The sequence below is a fragment of the Phycodurus eques genome, chromosome 13 (genome assembly GCF_024500275.1).
Source record: "Phycodurus eques isolate BA_2022a chromosome 13, UOR_Pequ_1.1, whole genome shotgun sequence".
NCBI lineage: Eukaryota > Metazoa > Chordata > Actinopteri > Syngnathiformes > Syngnathidae > Phycodurus > Phycodurus eques.
Genome location: NC_084537.1, coordinates 22,047,068 through 22,069,238, shown reverse-complemented (window position 1 = coordinate 22,069,238; position 22,171 = coordinate 22,047,068). Strand labels below are relative to the sequence as shown.

General features: G+C 42.7%; 2 protein-coding genes across 4 annotated transcripts; both read right to left on the bottom strand.

The window, feature by feature from the left end:
• Positions 1-3,340: 3,340 nt before the first annotated feature.
• Positions 3,341-11,225, bottom strand: ube2v2 (ubiquitin-conjugating enzyme E2 variant 2). Its single transcript, XM_061694539.1, has 4 exons — positions 11,148-11,225; positions 5,398-5,549; positions 4,204-4,329; positions 3,341-4,125 (listed from the first exon to the last, which is right to left on the bottom strand). The coding sequence occupies exons 1-4, from the start codon at positions 11,161-11,163 to the stop codon at positions 3,979-3,981; spliced, it is 441 nt and encodes a 146-aa protein (XP_061550523.1). The 5' UTR covers positions 11,164-11,225; the 3' UTR covers positions 3,341-3,978.
• A 438-nt stretch (positions 11,226-11,663) lies between these two features.
• On the bottom strand, positions 11,664-21,637 carry mcm4 (minichromosome maintenance complex component 4). Of its 3 annotated transcripts, none has more exons than XM_061694536.1 (17): positions 21,052-21,637; positions 19,970-20,049; positions 19,735-19,896; positions 19,524-19,663; positions 19,342-19,443; positions 18,338-18,433; positions 18,167-18,262; positions 17,573-17,711; positions 17,249-17,469; positions 17,042-17,162; positions 16,096-16,355; positions 14,956-15,321; positions 14,756-14,883; positions 13,931-14,138; positions 13,427-13,655; positions 12,046-12,179; positions 11,664-11,965 (listed from the first exon to the last, which is right to left on the bottom strand). In XM_061694536.1, exons 2-17 carry the CDS (start codon positions 20,028-20,030, stop codon positions 11,870-11,872), a joined length of 2,559 nt encoding a protein of 852 aa, XP_061550520.1. In that variant the 5' UTR covers positions 20,031-20,049; positions 21,052-21,637; the 3' UTR covers positions 11,664-11,869. The 3 variants fall into 3 exon arrangements, with proteins under 3 accessions (XP_061550520.1, XP_061550521.1, XP_061550522.1); XM_061694537.1 differs by having other exon boundaries at positions 19,970-20,044; XM_061694538.1 differs by lacking the exon at positions 21,052-21,637 and adding an exon at positions 20,948-21,000 and having other exon boundaries at positions 19,970-20,044.
• Positions 21,638-22,171: the final 534 nt, after the last annotated feature.

Here is a 22,171-nt window from a genome sequence, read left to right as displayed (position 1 = left end):
GGAGAAGCTTGGTTGAAAGGAGTTCAGGGATGATGGTGTTGAACGCTGAGCTGAAGTCCACGAACAGGATCCTCGCGTAGGTCCCTGCACTGTCGAGGTGTTCTAGGATGAAGTGCAGTCCCATGTTGACTGCATCATCCGCAGACCTGTTCGCTTGGTAGGCAAACTGCAGGGGGTCCAGCAGGGGACCTGTGACACTCTTGAGGTGGTCCAGCACGAGACGTACAAAGGACTTCATGACCACAGATGTCAAAGCGACAGGCCTGTAGTCATTCAGACTAGAGATTGCAGGTTTCTTGGGGACTGGAATGATGGTGGAGCGTTTGAAGCAGGATGGAACTTCGCACATTTCCAAAGATCTGTTAAAGATCTGAGTGAAGACTGGAGCGAGCTGGTCCGCGCAGACTTTGAGGCAGGATGGGGACACATGGTCCGGTCCTGTTGCTTTGTTAATCTTCTGTTGTTTGAAGATGCGTCTCACATCCTGTTCATGGATGGTTAACGCAGAAGTCAGAGGTGTGGTTGTGGTCGCGGGTGCGGCCGGGTGGGTGTGTGGAGTGAAACTGTCCTTTTCAAATCTGCAATAGAAGGTATTCAAGTCGTTGGCTAGTGTGCTATTGTTCTCAGCTTGGGGGGATCGTCGCTTGTAATTAGTCAGCGATTGGAATGCACGCCAGACTGATTTCGAGTCGTTCGCGCTAAACTGTTTTTCCAACTTTGCTGCATAGATCCTCTTTGCAATGTTAATTTCTTTAGTAAGCTGGTTTCTAGCTCGATTATACAGGGCCCTGTCCCCGCTCTGATATGCATCTTCCTTAGCTTGGCGAAGCTGCTTAAGTTTAGCAGTGAACCACGGCTTGTTGTTGTTGAATGTGCGAAATGATTTTGATGGTACACAAACCTCTTCACAGAAACTGATATAGGATGTGACAGTGTCCGTATATTCATCCAGGCTGCCAGCTGAATTTTCAAAGACACTCCAGTCTGTGCAGCTTTGAAGTTCCATCTTTGCTTCATTGGTCCACTTTTTGACTGTTTTCACTGTAGGCTTCGCACATTTAAGTTCTTGCTTGTCTTGCTTGTACGTCGGTATTAAGTGAATTAAGCAGTGATCAGACGAGCCCAGGGCTGCACGAGGTATAGCACGGTATGCGTTTTTTACCGTAGTGTAGCAGTGGTCTAAAGTATTATTTTCCCTGGTAGGACAGTCGATGTGCTGCTTGTATTTAGGGAGTTCGTGGTTGAGTTTAGCTTTGTTAAAGTCCCCGAGAATAATGAGGGGTGAGTCAGGGTGTTTTTTTTCAATTTCGTTGACTTGTTCGGCGAGCGTTAGCAATGCGGCGCTCGTGTTAGCTTGCGGTGTGATATAGACTCCAGCCAGTATAAACGATGCAAACTCACGTGGCGCGTAAAATGGTTTACAGTTCAGAAACAGCGACTCCAAATGCGGGCTGCAGTGTGTGCTGAGCACCGTGACGTCCGTACACCATTTTTCGTTTATATGGAGGCATATCCCACCGCCCTTCGTTTTTCCCGATGATTCCATGTCGCGGTCCGCTCGATGAATGTTGAAGCCGGGAAGCGTGACGGCGCCATCGGGTACAGCGTCGCAAAGCCAGGTCTCCGTGAAGCACATGGCCGCGGAACGTCCGAAGTCTTTACTGGTCTTTAACAGAAGATGAAGCTCGTCCATTTTGTTGGGTAGGGAGCGTACATTCGCGAGGTGGATCGACGGGAACGCCAATCTGTGTCCTCTCTTGCGGAGTTTCACCTGAATTCCGGCTCGTTTTCCTCTGTGGCGCCGCTTCCGCATCCATGCGCCGAAAACCGCGGACGCCGCTCCGGTGAGTAACTCGTGGAAAAAACTGAGCGGATTTTCGAAAGTTGGTGACAGAAAGTCCGGAGTAGCCTCCTTGATGGTTAGCAGGTCTCCCCTTGTGTAAGTGAGTCGTGTAAGGTCTCCAAAGACGGACGAAAAACACAAAAACAAAGACAATACTAGAGAGCGCGTTACCGAGGCGGCCACACTGGTAGGCGCCATCTTGATATGATCAAAAACAGTAAGGATAAAGGTTAACAACACTAGGGAGAGGGCTCATGACAAATAAAATAATAATACCTAAACCCTGTGATAAAGGATGGATCACTGCAGTAATAAAGTCATAATTACAATAAAGATTTGTATGAAAAAAACTTGTAAGTCATAAATATAAAACAATCATCAAAAACAGTAAGGATAAAGGTTAACAACACTAGGGAGAGGGCTCATGACAAATAAAATAATAATAATAATAATTTGTCGTAATAGTAAAATTTACGCCCCCACTAATTTTTTTTGATAGCTGCCTATATTACTAGTTTACACAATATATCACAAACCATGATCTCAAAACTGTTTAGCATAATTTCAAACATCATATATTACCGCTAAAAATAAATGGCAAAAAAAAAGCTCTGTCACTTCCACCAACAACCCAGGCTAAACTTCTCCCTGGTATCCAAAGCTTGTATGAAAGTCTAAATGTATCACTTAAAAATACTCGAATAGACATCAATTGCTGTAGCAACTGCTTTCCTATTTAGACAGCGACGTCATGTGACATTTGGAATGTTTTGAGAACACTTGCATATAGGTGAATTTGTGAACAGTAAACCGAACACAACTCTGTTGTAAACCGCGATCCCCTGTATAAAGGCTGGATCTACCTTTATGGCTCCAGTGCAGCAAGGGATCTGTCTGAAAGAGGCTTCGCAGGCTAGCTTACAAGGACACCTTGAGATAGTTTGCAAGAAGCATTATCCATCTTGAGTTTCCTTCCTGTTAAATGCCACACAGAATCGACGAAAACATCAATGAAGATTTGACTGATGTTGAATCAATGTGGTGGTGCTGTATTAAAAAGATAACTTCCTAAAGACAAAACCAGGTTAACCCCGAAAGTTTATTTTCCTTACTGATAAACTTGATAAATTACAATACCTTCAGATTTTTAAGGCAGAAAATGTTTGATGCAAGTGAGCTCTGGTAAGAACAAATATTTTGGCAGACAAAGAACACATTTTGCCTTGATTTGAGATATTCAATCTTGATTGGATTTCAGTTTTTACAGTGTGGTGAGCTGGCTATCCCATTACACTTTTCGGATCATTTAAGAGTCTTCGCTGAATCTAATATACATGTTCTAGGACCGCAGCAGGAAGCTGCGCAAAAACCTACGCACCAACAGGGAGAACACGGAAACACCACACAGAACCCAGAACCTCTTGACTGTGAGGCTGACATACTAACCACTTGGTAAGCAAACAAGAAAAACAAAATAGTTAAAAAGCATTTGGGACATTGCGGGTTTTTCGCAGTGATTTTTTTATTTCAGTAAAATCACAAGTTCGTACACCTGCCATTTTCACTAGACGTTAAATGCAAGTTGTTTTTTTTCCGGAACAGAACAGGCTTCAACGTCTGTTACATGTCAAAGAGAAAAAGCTCGAAAACAGAAACATTGGTATTGTGTCAAATACATAATATATATTCATATATTTATTTTAAAAAAAAAAGAAAAGATCTCTCACCTCATGACACTACTTGGAGATTACAGTCACAGTTCTGTATGGAGCCATCTGCATGTTGAATGTAAAAAACAACAGAAAAAAAGTGTCTGCTCGTTGGGCCCTTGGGTGTACACACAACTTCAGTGATCAGTCGTCGGGAAAACAGAAAGCAGCACTTTTGCTGGTACAACTTGAACATAATAGTCACTTCAATAACTGCTCTTGTTGGCATCTTTTATGCTGAAATGCAGTGGGCATTAATTTTTTTTTGAAAGAGCCAGGCCATAATACGAGAGTCCAAACCTGCACTTGCATGGACAATACTGATGATGTGCAATGTTTCTTTCCTTTGTTTTCTTGTTTCTTTTTGTTGACATGATATTTCTACGTTGGCTTTTTAAGACAGAGGGTCAAAACAATCCATGGTGATTAAGTACTGTAGTTTTGTCCTTCTGGTGGCTGCGGAAGCTTCATATTTTCTTTTGACATCATTAGACGCCTTAACTCTTGAAGGACAATTTTAATGTTATAAGAATTCTGCCATTTGGCTAATACTGGTATGCTACGCGAGTCCACCTGCGAGACAAACAAACAGTTAACAGGTCATGCCGGTGAACAAACGCAGCATCGGAAACATGAGAAGAGCACACTTACCGTCCCGTTGGAATTATTTATCCCATTCATGGTGATTTTTGTTACAAATCTAACAGTTGGGGCCGTTTCTGGGTATTTGGGTCCGCATTCCACTTTCAGGCTGTATATTCTGTTCTCGTAATTGGTCTGAAAAGACAGGAGAGTAAAACTCGATTTACAGTGCACCACTGTTTATTGTGGGGGATACGCTGCAGACCTGAAGGTGAAAATTTGTGATATAGACAGACCGTGTGTGTGTGTGTATATATATATTTTTTTTTTTTTTTAATGTAGTGGTTTTACCACGCCAACCCCCCACACACACTTTAAACACATTTTAGACATATTCGAACACACCAACAGGCAGAGTATAGAAAATACTCTTTGTATTGTGCTAAATACAAACCCCAATTCCAATTAATTTGAGACATTGTGTAAAACGTACGATTTGCAAAACCTTTTCAACCTACTGTATATTCAGTTTGATACACTACAAAGACAAGATATTTAATTTTCAAACTGATTAACATTGTTTTTGCAAGAATTCTTTCATTTTAAATTGGATGTATGCAACAGGTTCCCCAAAAAGCTGGCACACGGGCAACAAAAGACTGGGAAAACTAAGGAATGCTCAAAAAACACCCGTTTGGAACATTCCGCAGGTGAACGGGTTAAATGGAAACAGGTCTCATGATTGGGGATAAAAGGAGCATCCCCGAAAGGCTCAGTTGTCCACAAGCAAGGATGGGGCGAGGTTCACCACTTTGTGAACAACTGCTTTGGTACAGAGTCCAACAGTTTAAGAACAACGTTTCTCAATGTACAATTGCGAGGAATTTCAGGATTTCATCACCTACGGTCCATAATATTACCAAAAGATTCAGAGAATCTGGAGAAATCTCTGCACGTAAGCGGCAAGGTCGAAAATCAATATGGAATGCCTGTTACCTTTGATCCTTCAGGCGGCACTGCTGCATTAAAACTGGCATCATTGTGTAAAAGATATTATCGCATTGGCTCAGGAACATTTCAGAAAACCTGTCAGTTACACAGTTGGTTGCTACATCTACAAATGCAAGTTAAAACCCATAAAAACGATCCCCTGAAAAAAAATGTGTCGCAGGGGGCTGAACAATGAACCGCAAAATATTGGGGTAACACTGTACCGCTATTAGATGGTACTGAGGAGGCCCACGTTGAGGCGCAAGTTCTTACTCTGACAGGCCCGATGATCATGGCGGTCCACTGTGTGAGAGTCATGTCGTCGTCGTTCTCCAAGCCCCAGCTAACCGTGCCGTCGCCGTCACCTTTCTGCCCCTCTTCCAGCTCCTCCAACAAGCGGAAGTTTCGTGGGACCTTAATAACTCCTGCAACAACCAACAGCAGCACATTGTAATAGAAATCAACACAACGTTTCAATAGCAGATTTATGGCGTCCAGTAACACTTTAAAATGTTATTTGGGAAAATTGTTTTAATCATTTAAAAAACAAATCCCTTGTGGTAGTGTTTAGAGGCAAAAAAATGAGAACTCTGTCAACGTCCAAATATCTTTGGACCTGACTGTACACGCGGGAAAGAATAGGTAACTGACTAACAACTCAGGGACTAGTACCTTCTCCCTGACATACAAAGCTTATCTCTCAGTCCAGATGTATCACTTTAACAGACTTCCTTGACACCCTGTTTCAGAATCAGCACAAAAAACACCAATTGATCATTTTTCATAAAACAGCAGGGGTTAGGTTACACAGAAAACAACAATAATAGGTGAATTTGTGAATGCAGATGACAACTGTGAACCCTATTTTTTATGTCTTGTTTCGATGGTGGCTGTCCTGCCTCATTTAAATGAGCAATTGCTGACTCCAGGGCCAATGCCGAGTAAGGCTTTCGTTTACATGATGACAAGGGCGGAGCTCAGGGGTTGCGACGAGGCAAGCGGCTACTACCGTAGCTACTAGCACGGAGTGCGATGAAAAACACGCCCATAAAGGCAGTGAAAGAATGGATTGTATTTTGACTTGTGTGGGCAGCACTTCAATCAGCCAAAAGTGGCTGAGTGATGGAAGTGTCTCCATAAGCTAACACACTCCTTCCATCCACTTGCTAATTAGTGTAGCAGATCAGTGCATGTGGCGCATGCATTGTACACAGACAAATATCGTCACCCCCACGTGTACAACTTTTCCAAACGTTGAAGTACGTGGAAGCTAGCCCTCGAAAGCTAATGGTGTTAAGGTTGTTTAGCTTATGCGAATCAGTGCTAACACCACAGCTCTGCTTAGCTTTAGGCTTTGACATGATTGTACTCCAGGTTATCCAGCCGTCGCTTGGAACTGGCAGATCTTCGCTCAGCCTGGCTGCCAAGTCATGGATAGAGAAAATCGGTGTGTGGGTGGTATTGTGTAAATTAGCTCGCAGACACATTCTCAAAAATAGGCCGAAAACTTAACATTTGTTGGGTAGGCACTTCAAACACCCAACTATTTATACATACAGTGGTTACGGAAAGTATTCAGACCCCCTTAACATTTTCACTTTGTTATATTGCAGCCATTTGCTAAAACCATTTAAGTTATTTTTTTTCCCTCATTAATGTACACACAACACCCCATATTGACAGAAAAAAATTTAAGCCGTAAAAGTCTTATATAGACATGGGTGTGGCTTTCCTAATCAAGTCCAATCAGTATAATCAAACACACCTGGACTCCAATGAAGGTTTAGAACCATCTCAAGGATGATCAGAAGAAATGGACAGCACCCGAGTTAAATATATGAGTGTCACAGCAAAGGGTCAGAATACTAATGGCTGTGTGATATTTCAGTTTTTCTTTTCTAATAAATCTGCAAAAAGAAAAAAAATCAACAATTCATTTTTTTCTGTCAATATGGGGTGCTATGTGTACATTAAATGAGGAAAAAAATGAACTTCCATGATTTTAGCAAATGGCTGCAATATAACAAAGACTGGATAATTTAAGGGGGTCTGAATAATTTCCGTACCCACTGTAGTTACAAAATTTCCTTCATATGTCCCCTTTGAATTAAAAACTTAGACACATTAAACTTGTATTTCTATAAGTTAATGTATAAGTTATTTAACCTGTAGGGTAGTATTTTAATAAAATCAGGAAAATTCATCAAATCATCCACCCATCCAGTTTTTACTGGGTTTCAGATAGTCAAGAGTAAAATGGTGGAAGCTTTTGATTCAAGTTGGTGGTAATAACTTAATGTCTGTTTTCATATGATTACTTTGTAAATTGATACATGCATTTCATGACTTCTGCCAGAGGAGGAAACATATTTGTAATTTGGGTCATTGGAGCTGCAAAAGATGTAGTGATGAAAAAAACTACCTTAAAAACATAGGAATCCGTATTTTATCATTAGTTGGCTTTCAGGTGATCACAGGTTTACAACGACTTTGCGCAGAAAACGTGGTCACGCGGCACAACAAGGCACGCCCTGTTACCGCCGTACATAACTTTTTCATTTGATTGGTTTATATTTAAGGCCTCTAAGTGTTTTTCATACAAATATTTACAGTCACTATGACTTTAATACTACATTAGTGTAGGTTAGTGACAAGACTACGGCACATACCGACATACAGTACGTATAAATTTGGGTTACATCACAGCCTTAGGAACGGAATTCCATCGTAAACCTAGGACCCCTGTATTAATATTATTTCTACATATTGGCGTTGTCATAGGGTGGGTGTAACTCATGTAATGCACTCAACACAATGAATTGACAATCAACTCCCCACAATTGATCACTATGCACATCCCTAGTTTTAGCGTAAACACTCAGAGCATCTTAATGCATATTGACAAACAGCATTACCATGGACATGCTTATGAATCACAGCCGTTTGCAAAGAGCTACGCCACAGGGAGCACAACGAGCCTTGACTTCTGATTTTATTTTATTTTTTTAAACAAATGATTGAGGGTAATGGCCGCTCTTTTTCTGGCCGAAGTGGTAACAGACGCCTAGTTAATAACAGTCCTACAGAGCAGTCAATCAAAGTGTCACAAGAAGGGGTGTTCAATACATGGAAAATGTTCTTTAAGAAACTTTGGCACTAATCGCAGCAGCCTGACAGTCGCTCGCTCTGTTGTAAATGATGAAGGCGTGGAAAGTGGCCAGCACTTAAGACAAATCTATTGCTTCTCATAATAGTTGTCTTCACCACCATTTTACAGCAGTGGGGGAAACCATTTGAATTGTCCTCACCCTCCATTTTAACTCTTCTGCCAACTAAGTCACATACCACCTTGATTTATTTATTTATTTATTTTTTAAATCATCCATCCCATCCATTTGAGCCACTTATCCTCACAAGGGTTGTGGATTTTTTTTACATCAATAAAGGACCAACTTGAGGGAAAAATAGAGTGCACTATTGCTGCCACTGTTGATCCACTCTCAAGCATTTTGCCGTCCACAGAAGCACAACATGTCAGCTATGGGAAGTGAAGCTCCATCAAGACTTCTGTGCAGTGTTTCCCACTACATTGCGGCTCACCTACTGTGGCCCTGCTATATTGCTGATTTAACTAGGTTACATATACATTTAAGTTCATGTGAATACTGAAAGGTATTGAAAAAAATGATTAAAATGTAGTAAAAATGTAGTAAAAAGTCAATATTGAACTACAATAATGAACATTTAAGCAGTCTAGTAGAATTTTCATTCTCTTGGGTTCCGACTGGCCGCTGATAACATGAAATATTTCCAAATAGAGCACTTTCAGTTTTGTTGTAAGCCCCAAAGTGTCCTGGATTTCTGAAGGCTTGGATGATCCTAGACCATTAAGTGCCAGTTAAAATTCCTGGATACACTTTGGGAAGGACAAAGTTACGTGGCCATTGAATTAGGAAATGCTTAATTTCTGGTTTCCTCACTTTCAACTTAACAGTCAGAAATGACTGCCACCTAGTGGTATTCACAGTACTTATCAATACTGTACAGTATTTTCAATAATTTTATGCTTGCAAAATGTTTGTATTCAAATATGTTTAAAAAGTGTGTTTTAATAGTAAAACTATTTTTTTAAATGTTTTTAAATGGTCTCTCTAAAGCACAAAATTTCACCAACTGCGTCAGGAACGTATCCCATAAACGGGCACTCAATGTATAGCCTTTCACAGAGTTTCCGCAAAATTTGGTCATCGGTTAGTACTCACTCAGTATTTATACACCTATGTCTGAGTTTTGTCACTTGAGTGTCTGGTGCGCTTTCTCTGTTGCAGTTATGGTAAATTTATGGACTGGACTCCAGAAAAAGGGTGGACATAATGAGAGACCCAGGTTCAAAGGGTTCTTCTCAGTTTATGAATTGGTGTGTAATGAATGCGTTTTGTGCAGCGGCATAAGAAGGCTGGGCACCCAAACACGATACCATGATGGTTCTGGTTCCTAGACATACAAAAACTACTTGTTCGAATAACAGCGCAAATTTTGGTTACTCATTTCGGTGCCACTTAATACACTTGGAGGATTGCAACCCACAAACTTGGGGCAGGTATCTCTTGGCTTGCTAAAATTCAGAAACTAAATTATGGCTTAATTTTGCCTGCAAAGATTCTGCGACTTTCAACAAATGCAAAAGTGACAATCGGTTGGTCTAGTTGCAGGGACTGTCATCCAAATGAATCGCCGCAACTCACTTCAAACTGCGTCATATGCACCAAGATGCCACAAGGTGGCGCCAAAACATTACTATTATACATAGTGAATGGGTGAGCATATCAGCGAATAACAAAGGATAAATTCCTAACAAAAAAACTGAAAATAGGTGAAACCTGCAATTTCGCGAATGAGGACCCACTATTATGCAGTTATGGTTTTGCACCAGTATGGAGAACAGAAATACTCAACCCTAGTTGTCACATAGCACAATACACAATTTCCTTGTTTTAAATTTGTAAGATAAGTGTTTTTCATACAAATATTTCCTGGACTGACTGACTTGAATACTGCGTTAGCATCGGTTAGTGATAGACCACGGAACGTTCAGAGCACTGTAATATTTTGGGCGTACCCCATTGCTATTTTCATCCCATGTTATTTACGCATGAGAAATATAACACCTGGCTATGCTAAACAGGAAGCTGTGTGTCACCAATACGCTTTAAATACGGTTCGTTTTCACAGAAAAGTAAAGTAAGCGTTTTAACAGAAAGCGTTGGTGATTTAAAATGATTACAGAGCAACTTTGAGGCAGCCACGCTTCCTCGCAAAAGGACGGGCTCCGACTATTTGCTGAAACGCAGCATGGCAACACCAGACACTATCAGTGACAACTACTATATTATGATTATTAAACGCTCATTTTAAACTAAACAAAGGCATGTGAAAAGACTTCACGAAAGCTAATGAAAATGTCGATAGAAATGCTAAGGAGAGTAGCCGTCGCTAGCATCGTTGAAATAAATATACGGCACGTAGCAGGGGGCGCTAACAAGCTAACCCCATTAGTCCATTGTGACCACAATATAAAAAGAACACATTATTCCTTGCAGCTAATGAAGAACCACACGCTGGCTTTATTATTGCGGCTAGGCTAGTTGGAGTTAGCACCGAGACGAAAGTCAATAGAATCAACGTCGCGGGCTCAGAATGCTACCGTCGATTTTAGCAGGCATTCGTTACGCTCATGTCGTTTATTTAAAAAAACGTCACTGGCTTCGTACTTTGTCTGTTTTCTAAGCGAGACGCATTCATGTGTTATTCGGTCTTGCCACAACCCCTCGGCTACTAGTTAGCAACACACTAGCTAAACACATTACATAGCGATTTTTACCAGTTTTTTTGGTTTTGTTTTTTTTTTCCCCTGAGCGTCGGAACAGAACCAAAGCGGGGTTAGAGGTGGCTGGAAGCCCGGGTTCGCCCGTGCCATTTTTATTTGTGAGCCGGTTAAATGCTAGTTTGTTTGGCACACAGACCTGAGGAGGCCGCCATCTTCTTCAAGCGAGTCCAGAAGCGCAGAGAAGTGTGACGTCACGACACGGCGGTGAAGCGGGTGCGACGTGATGAGAGCGACACTCCCTCGTCCTCCTCCTCCCCCTCCGCCGCCGCCGCTCCGCACACAACACACACCGCAGTTTCACTCTCATTCGATTGGTTCGAAATTGTTGTATGGTTCCGCTCCAAATACAGCCACAAAAAAAAAGTGTATTTATAACCTCAATTTGATACCATGTGTGTAAAATTTCACACATATTACACTATTTTTATATTTGTATAATTTGTATATTTCTGCCCCAAGCCTTGATTTGACTTCATTTGCAGTTTCACACCAAACAACACTTTTTAATATATATATATGTCATTTCATCCCCAATTTTATACCGTGTGGACCAATTCATGCAAAGATTAAATCTACTGTGTTTGAAATAAGTCCACACTCTCATCAGCACCTTTTAATTGCTTTTGCTTTAATACAAACAAATAAGAGCATTACTAAGAAATAGATGGTAGAGTAAACAAATTCAATTTCCAAGCATTGCGCTAAATGACTTTTTAAACCAAACTAAAGTGTCAGAAAAGTGAACACAATACTTTCAATACCCAGAAAAGACATTTCAATGATACAAGCATTATTTATTTTTTACAGTACAAAGAATACATATTTGAAATCAGACTGTACATGAAGTCAGGCGGCATCTCAGGCGAGGAGCCGGACCGTCTTTCCGGTGACCGTCAGGAAATCCTCGTCGGCGAGGGCCCTCAGCGCCTCGTCGAATAACTCCTTGGTCACAGCCTGGGAAGAAGAAAAACAAGATGTGTCATTTCTTTATGATTAAGTGGGTGGGGGTAGGAAAAAAAAAAAAAGATATTTACAGTTTCCGACTGTCCTCTGAGGTCGTCGAGCAGCTGCTGGTACTTGATGGCGAGCATCTTTCCCTTGGCCTGGATCAGTTTCTTGAGGGCCTGGGCCACCTCCTCCTTACGCTTTCGTGCCGTGGCGCTCATACCTGAGTGCAAAAAAAAAAAAACAACAACAAAAATGAATGAATGGGGGGAGAAAACAAAAATCCCTATTAGGGACACACACTAGGCATAGCATTGTCTTAGTGATTTAATTTTCTGTTCTCATTACCTTGATAGGAAGTTTAGCTGGAGCTATATTAAATTTGTTTTATTGACCAGATTGACAGGGGAAAAAAAACAGAATTGTGGAAATTTTTGCTGATTTATTAAAAAAAAATCTGAAATATCACACAGCCATAAATATTCAGACCCTTTGCTGTGACACTCGTATATTTAACTTGGGTGCTGCCCATTTCTTCTGATCATCCTTGTGATGGTTCTACACCTTAATTCACACACGTCCAGCTGTGTTTGATTATACTGATTGGACTTGATTAGGAAAGCCACACCCCCTGTCTATATAAGACCTTACAGCTCACAGTGAGAATCAAATGAGAATCATGAGGTCAAAGGAACTGCCTGAAGAGCTCAGAGACAGAATTGTGGCAAGGGACAGATCTGTCCAAGGTTACAAAAAAAAATTCTGCTGCACTTAAGGTTCCTAAGAGAACAGTGGCCTCCATAATCCTGAAATGGAAGACGTTTGGGACGATCAGAACCCTTCCTAGAGCTGGCCGTCTGGCCAAACTGAGCAATTGGGGGATAAGAGCCTTGATGAGAGAGGTAAAGAAGAACTCAGATTAATGTGGGGGAAAAAAATTAAACAATTTTAGCAAATGGCTGCAATATAACAGAGTGAAAATTTTAAGGGGGTCTGAATACTTTCCATACCCACTGTAGATTTGGATATGTGGCATAATTTTTTTGTACTTTAACTTTTTATTTTGGAAGTTTTCTACTGCCTGTTTTTGTTCAAATTCTATTAAAATTAACCAGTTGCAGCTGGGACTGACCAACGTTTGGTGAACAAAGGAGTTTGGATATTATGTTGTTGTGTTTTTGTGTGGTGACTGTTTCGATTTTAGAGGGTTTTAACTTCCTGCTTTTATTTACATTCCCTTGATAGAAGGCGCAGCTCGTTTTTTTTTGTGAACAAAGTATCTAGACTAGGATATTCAGTGACTGTTTTTAGTACTGTATGCTTTTCACTTGTGAGGAAAGGGTAGAGTGTTGTGTTGTTTTGAAATTTTACATCACATCAGTCATTACATTTGAACAATTGCAGTTATGCTTATCTTCTGCTTACGGTGCACGAGAGTTAAGATTGCTAAAATGTGACGTCGTGGTCCACCTGTGGTGAGGATGGAGATGTCCACGAATCCCGTCCTGGGGTCGGTGGCCGACTGCTTGAGGGCCTCCCTGTGCAGCCTCTTGGCCTCCTCCACGTCGATGGTCTCCACCTTCTCGGAGAAGCGCACCTTGGCGTGGGCCTCGGCCAAGCGGATCAGAGACTCCAGTTGTCGGGGGTAGGCCGACACCATTCCCCTGCCGCTGCCGATCTTCCGCATGTCCACGTAGGCCTGAGGAAGAACGAACGACTATCAGGGACTATATTTAGCATGCATTTTTAAAAATATTTACTGTTTAATATAATTCTTGATCCTTTCCTCCAATTGTGGAAAAAAAAGGCTTACGTCTCCTTAAAAAAAAAAAAAAAAAAAGACATCGCAGGTAATCCTAGTTTATTTTGGATGTCAGCATGCTCTGAGGTTGGACAACCAAGTATGATTTCACACAGTCAAGACTGTAACTAGGAGCAGAATGGCAAGCAAGACATAACGGCGGACTCTCGCACCTCAATGAGCGCCTGGCTGGCTTCCTCGTTGAGTCGCGGGGCGATGTAGGTGCGCGCGTACGCAATGTAGTCCTTGAGCACCGCCATGTCCAGCAACTCCTCCTCCATCTGCTCCTCGCTCTGGTAGTACAGCGACACCAGGTGGTGGGCTAGCCGACGGTCGTAGGCCTCGTCCTGCGGGTCCAGCATCAGGAAAATCAGGTCGAATCTGGCAGGGAGCAAAAAAAAAAAAAAAAAAAAAGGCGGCACGTGGATTTGGCTGTTTTGTGACTTCATAGTTTTCGACTTCCTTGATTGTTCCCATTCCCTGAAAGGAAATTCAGGCAGAGCATTGATTGACCATCTTTGTAAGAAAAGGATAGTCCGTCACGCTTGTAAGCGCCGTGACTGGTTGCAGTTTGGACTATCATTTGGATATTCTGTGGCTTGATTTATCTTCAGTTCTCCACTTCCTGTTTTTTTTACCCTTGGCCTGGATGGGAAGCTCTGCCGGAAGTATTAAACTTCCTGTGACGAAAGTGATATTTTCATGGCTTTTTGTGCGGGGGTTTTGATACTGGTTTTATGTATTTATTTCGCTTTTATTTCTTGATAGGAAGCAACAGCTATTCAACTTTTTGTGAACTAAAGGACATTCTTTGATGTGACTGGTTCTAATGTTGGTACTGGTTTTATCATTCTGTTTTTGTTTCATTTCCATTGCCTTGATAAGACTCACCTGGAGCCAGCATTGCTCCATTCCCATTAGCTTGACCACAGTTTAGTGAGGATTTGAATCCGTCCGTTTGTACAAAATGGCGCAAGACCGTGGAAGCAACAACAAACCTGGAGAGCAACGTGTGAGGCAGCTGGATGTTCTCGATGGTAGTCTTCTTGGGGTTCCACTGCGACTCCACGGGATTGGCGGCGGCCAGCACGGCGGTGCGGGCGTTCAGCTGGCAAATGATTCCCGCCTGCGTTTCAAAGAGGGGAAACGTGTGATGTCAGAGCGCAGCTTGACTCGACAGGCATCGAGGTCGGCGTACCTTGGCGATGGAGAGCGTTTGCTGCTCCATGACCTCGTGGAGCACGGAGCGCGTGCTGTCGCTCATCTTGTCGAACTCGTCGATGCAGCAGATGCCGTTGTCGCTCAGCACCAGCGCGCCGGTCTGCAGCACCAGCTGCCGCGTCTCCGGGTCCTTCATCACGTAAGCGGTGAGGCCCACGGCGCTGGAGCCCTTCCCAGATGTGTACTGGCCACGAGGCACCAGGTTGTACACGTACTGCAGCAGCTGAGACTTGCTGGTGCCCGGGTCACCGCACAGCAGGATGTTGACCTCGGCGCGGAAATTGCCGCGGCCCGTCTGGCTGAAGTCCTTGCGAGTGCCGCCGAAGAGCTGCAGAAGAATGCCCTGGAAGGAGGAACGAAAAGCTGTCAAGGATAGAAACTTTGCAACAATCCAATCCTAAACAAGTCTGCAATTTAACTGAAGATCCATCTGTCGAGTATCCCTGATTAATAGACAAAATAACCACCCTAAAAATCCAGTGTCTGGAAGAAGAGCGTGCAACTCAGTTGGTGGCGTGCGTGTTCCAGCTTATACATTTCGTTCGGCTGTATGCGTCAACGACCAAGCGAGCAGCGATACGCACACATTTTCCATTACTTTTTACACCAGAAAGTCTAATTACAGTGTTTTACTCAATGTTCATTGGTCAAGGTTACGCGCATCGATAGGTAAGTAGGTGACTTCTACACTTTGTCTTTCGGAATAAGATTGTAACACATGAAGTGATAACTCTGTAAATGTTGCTAACTTAACAGCGTTCTTGAGATCACAGGCAAGTGAACTCATTTGATTATTCATATTTATCCTGTCTTGACTCACATACCAAATTTGTATTTGGTTATTCTTTCTCAGACTTGAAGTGTGAAGGCCCCAATATATATTTAAATTTTGTGTTTTATATTTAAAAAGAAAACTGTTCTTATCACCCTCCTGATATATTTTTGGGGATTCACGACAGGGGTAACGTTTCATTTCATTCAATTATTTGAATTTGTCAAAACAGAAACGCCATATCTCAGTTTGTATTTTCGTTATGAATGTTATAGTAACAGCGCATGTGGTTTGACTGACCTCAATAAATGGACCTTACACACACACACACACACACACACACACCTTTTTGATGTCCTCGTGCTCGTAGATGCTTGGTGCCAGGGCGGAGGCGAGGCGCTCGTAGACGTCGGGCTTGGCCGCGAGCTCCTTGAGAGTCAGCACGCGGTCCTCGGTGAACAGCTTCTGCTCAGCCTCATCGTCCAGGCCGTGCAGGCGCTTCTCGTCCGTCTTGCGGAAGTGGATGGCGTCAATGTGGGTCTTGTACACTGCCTTCACGTTGCTCTGCAGCGGGTTGACGCGCATGGGCACCGCCCGGTAGATACCTGCGACCACGTGGCAGCGTTAGCGGGGGCTTCGGGACAAAGTATTATTTCTTATAATAATCGCACGTGAAAGAGCATTTTCGCATTTTTAATTTGTTGAATTTCAAAAGCATTTTTTCCTCATAGGAAATCACATCAAGCAAATTCATCCATTCGAGAGTGAAATTGTCATACATATATAAAGAGAAGTTAAACACTGTAAAATGAAACCAAAAGTACAACACCTCAACCTTTGAAGACAATGGTTAAAAATTAGCAGTTTGTTGACAAACTCTGTAATTCCATTAGACTCAATGCTTTCAGCAACACGCTATTGATGTTAGCATCTGGAATGGTCACCAGCGGACCACAGTGATGTTAATGAGGGCAACCTCCACATTACTCCACTGGCTGCTGTCGTTTAATTTATTTCATTATGTACACACCTCTAATGTCCATATTTACAGTAATTGTCTATGCTTCCTCTGTAGTTTAGACTGATAGCGGGAGATTTTTTATTGTTTGTGGAGAAGCGATGACTAATTGGCGTCATTTTCATGACGAGGTACATCCGATCTGTGCGTTCACGGCGCACTCGCATTGGCGCATATCCGATTTGTGACCGCGTTTGGAAGAGGCCTTATTTTAATCTGAAGATGTGTAATTGTGTCCCTTGAAGCATGCGGCCGTACAGAGCGGAGTCTCACCAGTGATGTTGACTCTGTCTCCGGGCTGCACTTTGTCCACCAGGTCGTTGTGCGCGTACACAATGGTGGTGTGCGGCGTCTGGCCCGCAGGCATGTCTTCGGGCGACTCTTGAATTTTGATCTGTTTGAGAGCGAAATAAGCGACAGATGCTGTGACCCCACCCACACATGGCGTAAATAAATCTGCTGGGGTGCTCGGCAGCCCACCATCTGCTTGTCGGAGAAGACCGAGCGGTTGTGAATGAGCGCCAGGCTGTGGGTGGTGTTGCAGTGGCGGCACACGGCCGGCTCGGCGATGCGCCCGCGGTCCACCTCCACGCGCGTGCTGAAGGAGCACACCTGGCACTGGAAGAAGGCCTCCTGCATCTCGGGGATGAGCTGCGAGGTGCGAATCACCATGCCACTGACGGTGATCAGCTGGTCGATGTCTACGAAGGCAGAAGGCGCCGGTTCACCACACCGATCCCACTCCAAATGTGCGGCGCGTTACGCGTGATGTCACAGCGGAGGCAGCCCGCAGGTCCCACTCACCTTCTGGGTTCAGGCTCCTCATGTTATGTGTTTTCACAGCGCTGTAGGGCCGCACCTGGATCTGATATTCCAGGCTGGAGTCCTGGAAACGCTCGAAGAAGAGCTCGTTGACCGCCATGTCGAAGGTGGGGATAACTTCCTGTCAAAGATGACGCAGGATATTTACAAATGAATAGAAATTGCGGTACTGTATGGAAACAAACACTATTCAGCTTTGTAACACAGGGAAGACATTAAACAGAGACGTGTGTGTCCATGTGTTTAGTTTCCCCAACGAACCAGCTAAATATTCAATGAGTGATAATTGAAAATGTAACCCCCTTTTCAACCCTTGAAACCCCAATATTACAATCATAAAAATATTCAATTCAAGCACCGACAGAAAACTCCTGGTGTTAAAAGAGCTCTGGCAACTACACTTTTTTTTTTTAAATTTTCTAATTTAGTAAAGTTTTTGGTGCGGTTACACCCTTTTGTAGAAAGTTAACCCCAGGTTATCCAGTTGCATATATTTGAATATTCCTAAAATTCCTCAGCTCAACTCCACATGGAAAGGTAGCGCTACTGGTTTAAACGTCGGCGGAGGAATCAAACCTGCGGGTAGCTGATGAGCTGCCTGTAGAGTTCTGCGTCGAAGGCTTGCACATGGATGCAGCTGACGTTGAGCACGGGGTCTCCAACTACGCTGATCTGAGGACGGCCCAGACCAAAGAAATTTGTGACTGACACGTTCTCTGATATAATAACAAAAATAGCAGATGTTACCTCTTCCAGCTTCTGCATGTAGAGAGGCTCGTTGAGATCCAAGCCGGCGTTCTCGTCGTCAGTGCAGGCGGGGTCGACGAACCTCTGCAGGAACCTCTGAAGCGCACAATTCCCATTTGAAGTCTATTTCGTATATATCGGATTCTTTTGAGTCACTAATGGTGGAAGGGGTGCATTCGCCTGACTTCAGTGTCGGTAGCGTGTGTTCAGCCACACTCAGTGACGTCATGAATGTGTTGTCTGACTCTATATGTGCCATGAGAGTGACTGGCGACCAGTCCAGGGCGTACCACGCCTCTTGCCCAAAGTCAGCTGGGACGGACTCCAGTTACCCGCCACCCTTAACAAGCTGAGTGGTATGGAGAATAAATGGATGGACAGATTATTTTATCACTGTGGAGAGTGTATCAAGATATGCATAAAGTTTGTAACTCATAATCTAATATGTACAAATTGAGACCAAATTATTAAAAACAAATTGCAATAACATAACCTAATAAAGAACAGAGTCCTGCCGTAAACAGCGAAAATCCACGAGGAACGGCTGCAGATGCCACAAAATGAGGGCAAATATGAAGCTGCTCAACATCTTTCCATGACACCAAGAAACCACAAGATCGTGCCAAAGTGATACTTTGATATTAGACAAAGATTTGGCCTGAGCACAGAAAGAACAAAAAGGTGACTTTTTCAGACATGAGGATAGATTCCCAAAAATTATGTACAATAACCTAAAACTCCAAAATTACTATTAAAATAACCAAATATATTTCATTCAAAAGAAATGAAAAAATAAACTAATTTTAAAAATAAATTAACAACCCAAATGATAAATAAAAGTAATTACACCCATCAAAACAAGCATAAATATTAGTTTGCCTGAGTTGAGCCATTCATTTAATTGATGCAGCGACACATATTCCAAATGTGCCACCTGAGAGCAGAAATTTGGAATTGTCACTTGATCCATGCAGTGAACCTCTGTCTGTTTTGTCAGCACACACCTGAAACTTCTCCTTGCAGGTGCCCACGTTGACATCAGTCCCCCAGATGACCAGCCTCTGGCCCGCATTGGACTCGCTGGCGAGCGCACCCTCACCGCTTGGCTGGGAGCAAACAAGAAAATCTAAGTAAAACGCGGTCGGAAGAGAACGTGTACTTGGACGGCCATTTGGGTCGGGTTTACCGGCTCAGATTGAAGCTCAACCTGAGGAGCCTTCCTCACTGAGCCCAGATCGGGACGCTGGCGGGCGGGGGTGCCCCGGATGCTACTCCGCGGCGTCCCGTACATGAGGGGGGAGCTCATGTCCACGTCATTGGGAAGAACTGTTTTTAAAAAAATAAAATAAAAAAGTTTTAGAGGTTCAAACAAGTGTCTTGACACTTGCACAAGACACCTGAAGCTCGAGGGCTGGAGAAGAGCGAAACATCCTGCGGCGCTGCCGGGCTGAGCAGGTCGGTGGCGGGTGAGGTGGGCATGGGCATCAGGTCCCCCGCGGATGAGTCATGAGCCCTACGCCTCCGAGACGCTGGCGAGGGGGCGAGGCCATCGCTGCTGGCTACCGGATAAAATACAATACGATTACTCCTTCTACAAGTCACGCAGAGATATTTTTAAAAAGTACAACGTACGTGTGGACGGGTTGGTGCTCCTCCCTCTTTTGCGACCGGGAGTTGACGTTGGAGAAGACATTGTGGAGCGTGGATCTAGACTAGCATTATAAAATGTATTACTTACTTACTAATTCAAAAAAATACAAGTATTAACACCTAACGCAAAGTGAATTTCTTTTGCAGCCAACTCGAATACTGCGTATATAAGAAGATATTGTGGAGAGCGCATCGAGACATCGATTTAAAATAGAACGGTGGGGCTAAAATTTAACTGAAGCCAAAATTATAACTGTAAAACACAAATGACCAAATATAAAACAATCAAGTAAAACAAATGTTTATTCTATTAGGTTAACAACTAAAAATGTAGAAATGTTTATACAATACAAATAACCGAATAGATTAAAACAATATAAAATACACGAGTGGCCTAATTTAAAAACTACATTTAATTCCAAAAATACTAATTCAATGAACAAAAATGAAAACAAATTAAGTGCCACGTTGTGTGGTGCGCCGATGACCAAAACAAATATTACTTTTTTGTCATGAAATACCATGTTTTAACAGGAAATATATTTGTGACCACTAAGATTGATGTAATGTTTTTATAAAATAGATTGTATTTTAAACTGCAATCAATTAGTTGTCATTACAGTGTCATCCAAACAAGGATAAAAAGTTGTAACACAAAAAAAAAAAAAAAAAAACCTAAGCATGATGGTTCATACCATTTTTGTTATGTATATGATAACCCCACTTCGTATCTTATTCAATGACCCAATCAAATGAATTCAACATTAAAAATGATAGCATTGGAGATGGAGAAACAAATTCAGTGATAGATCAGTAGGTGATCATGTGTTATGATGGGACTTTTCAATGCCGTAAGCAACATTTCCACCATTAGACATGTGGCTGCACAGCAAACTGTAACCCGACAACCAGCTCTACCGTTACAACAAAAAAAAGTGGACGAAAAATGACACAACATACATGCCCAGTACGGATAACGTGTTTATCAACTTGGACGCGGATACTTGTGACATAAACAAAGTAGAATCGCACGAAAGTCACGAAAACGTGTCACTTCTTCTTACCGTTCTGCCAAAGCGTCTGTGGGTTTGCTGCAGTGGCGCGAAACTGCCTGTGACGTACTTTTCGCGGGGAACTTTGGACCAATGGTGAGCCAGGATCCTTCTCACGCTTCCGGTTGAATCTTCCACAACTGAGGGTGGGGATCGATTCGGAAACTCGTCTATTGCAGTTTCAAAAGATTATTTAACCGTTCCGTTATATGTAAAATACAGTTTACGAATATATTTGACGTCTTAAATTGTTGTATTTAAGTGATTGTTACATTTAATATGTGGTCTTTGAAGGTTATGTTAACATGTGGATACCTCGCTCATATACCATATGGTTTCGTCCAAGCCAAGTCGCTCGAAAGCCGTAAAAATAACGTTAATAAGAACTACATATATATATTTATTTATATATTACATTATTATTTACCAGGGTTATGTCGTAGCTTATACTTGGACTTGAATTTTGCCATTGATAATTACGAGATAACCTCCGCTAATAACTGACATGGTTAATTTCCCCCCCCGTTTTCATGTCCTGCTATTTTTTTTTTTTGGTCTGTGGAATTAAGTAAGTAAAACGAAGCACTTAAAAGGAAGGATGGGACACACAGCCACAGTTTGGACGTTTAAATAGAGGAGTTTTTTAAAATTAAATCTATGGTGTCATTCATCTTGCAAGAATGATCATTAGCCACTTGGTGGCGCAATTTCCATATTAGACTCCACACACATACACGCGCGCACACTCGTGCTTGGGTCAATATTATTACACGTTGGTTTTGAAACATATGTTTAACTAAAATGACTTCCCGACATACGACACTTCGAGGTTACGAACGGCGCCCGGCGTAAGAATGCGGGGTCACGCAGCACAAGATGACACGCTCAGTTACCGCACTCCTAGCCCCGACTCACTAGAATAGTAGAACGCAGAGTGATTTTTGGCCCAATCGGGCCAAACGAGCATTTTCCTCCCTTGCACTCAAAGTCAGACAATGACGGGTCCATTTTCAGATGGGTGTGTAATCGTGTAAATGTAATGTATCTGTGCACTAATTTGATAATCTGCTGCCTCTCACAGGTCAGTCTCGGTACTACGACTACGAGACGATTATCTGGGTGGGAACGGGTG

What these genes read in the sequence shown, in the direction of transcription:
- ube2v2 (XM_061694539.1), bottom strand. An exon ending in TGATCATCGGGCCTGTCAGA is followed by an intron (nt 4,330 to 5,397) that starts GTAAGAACTTGC and finishes CTGTCTTTTCAG; the next exon opens with ACCAATTACGAGAACAGAAT. An exon ending in TAAATAATTCCAACGGGACG is followed by an intron (nt 4,126 to 4,203) that starts GTAAGTGTGCTC and finishes TTTGTCTCGCAG; the next exon opens with GTGGACTCGCGTAGCATACC.
- mcm4 (XM_061694536.1), bottom strand. Translation starts at nt 20,030, where the DNA reads ATGTCTTCTCCAACGTCAACTCCCGGTCGCAAAAGAGGGAGGAGCACC. An exon ending in AGACAGAGTCAACATCACTG is followed by an intron (nt 16,356 to 17,041) that starts GTGAGACTCCGC and finishes ACGTGGTCGCAG; the next exon opens with GTATCTACCGGGCGGTGCCC. An exon ending in CCTCACACGTTGCTCTCCAG is followed by an intron (nt 14,139 to 14,755) that starts GTTTGTTGTTGC and finishes GCTCCCTGCCAG; the next exon opens with ATTCGACCTGATTTTCCTGA.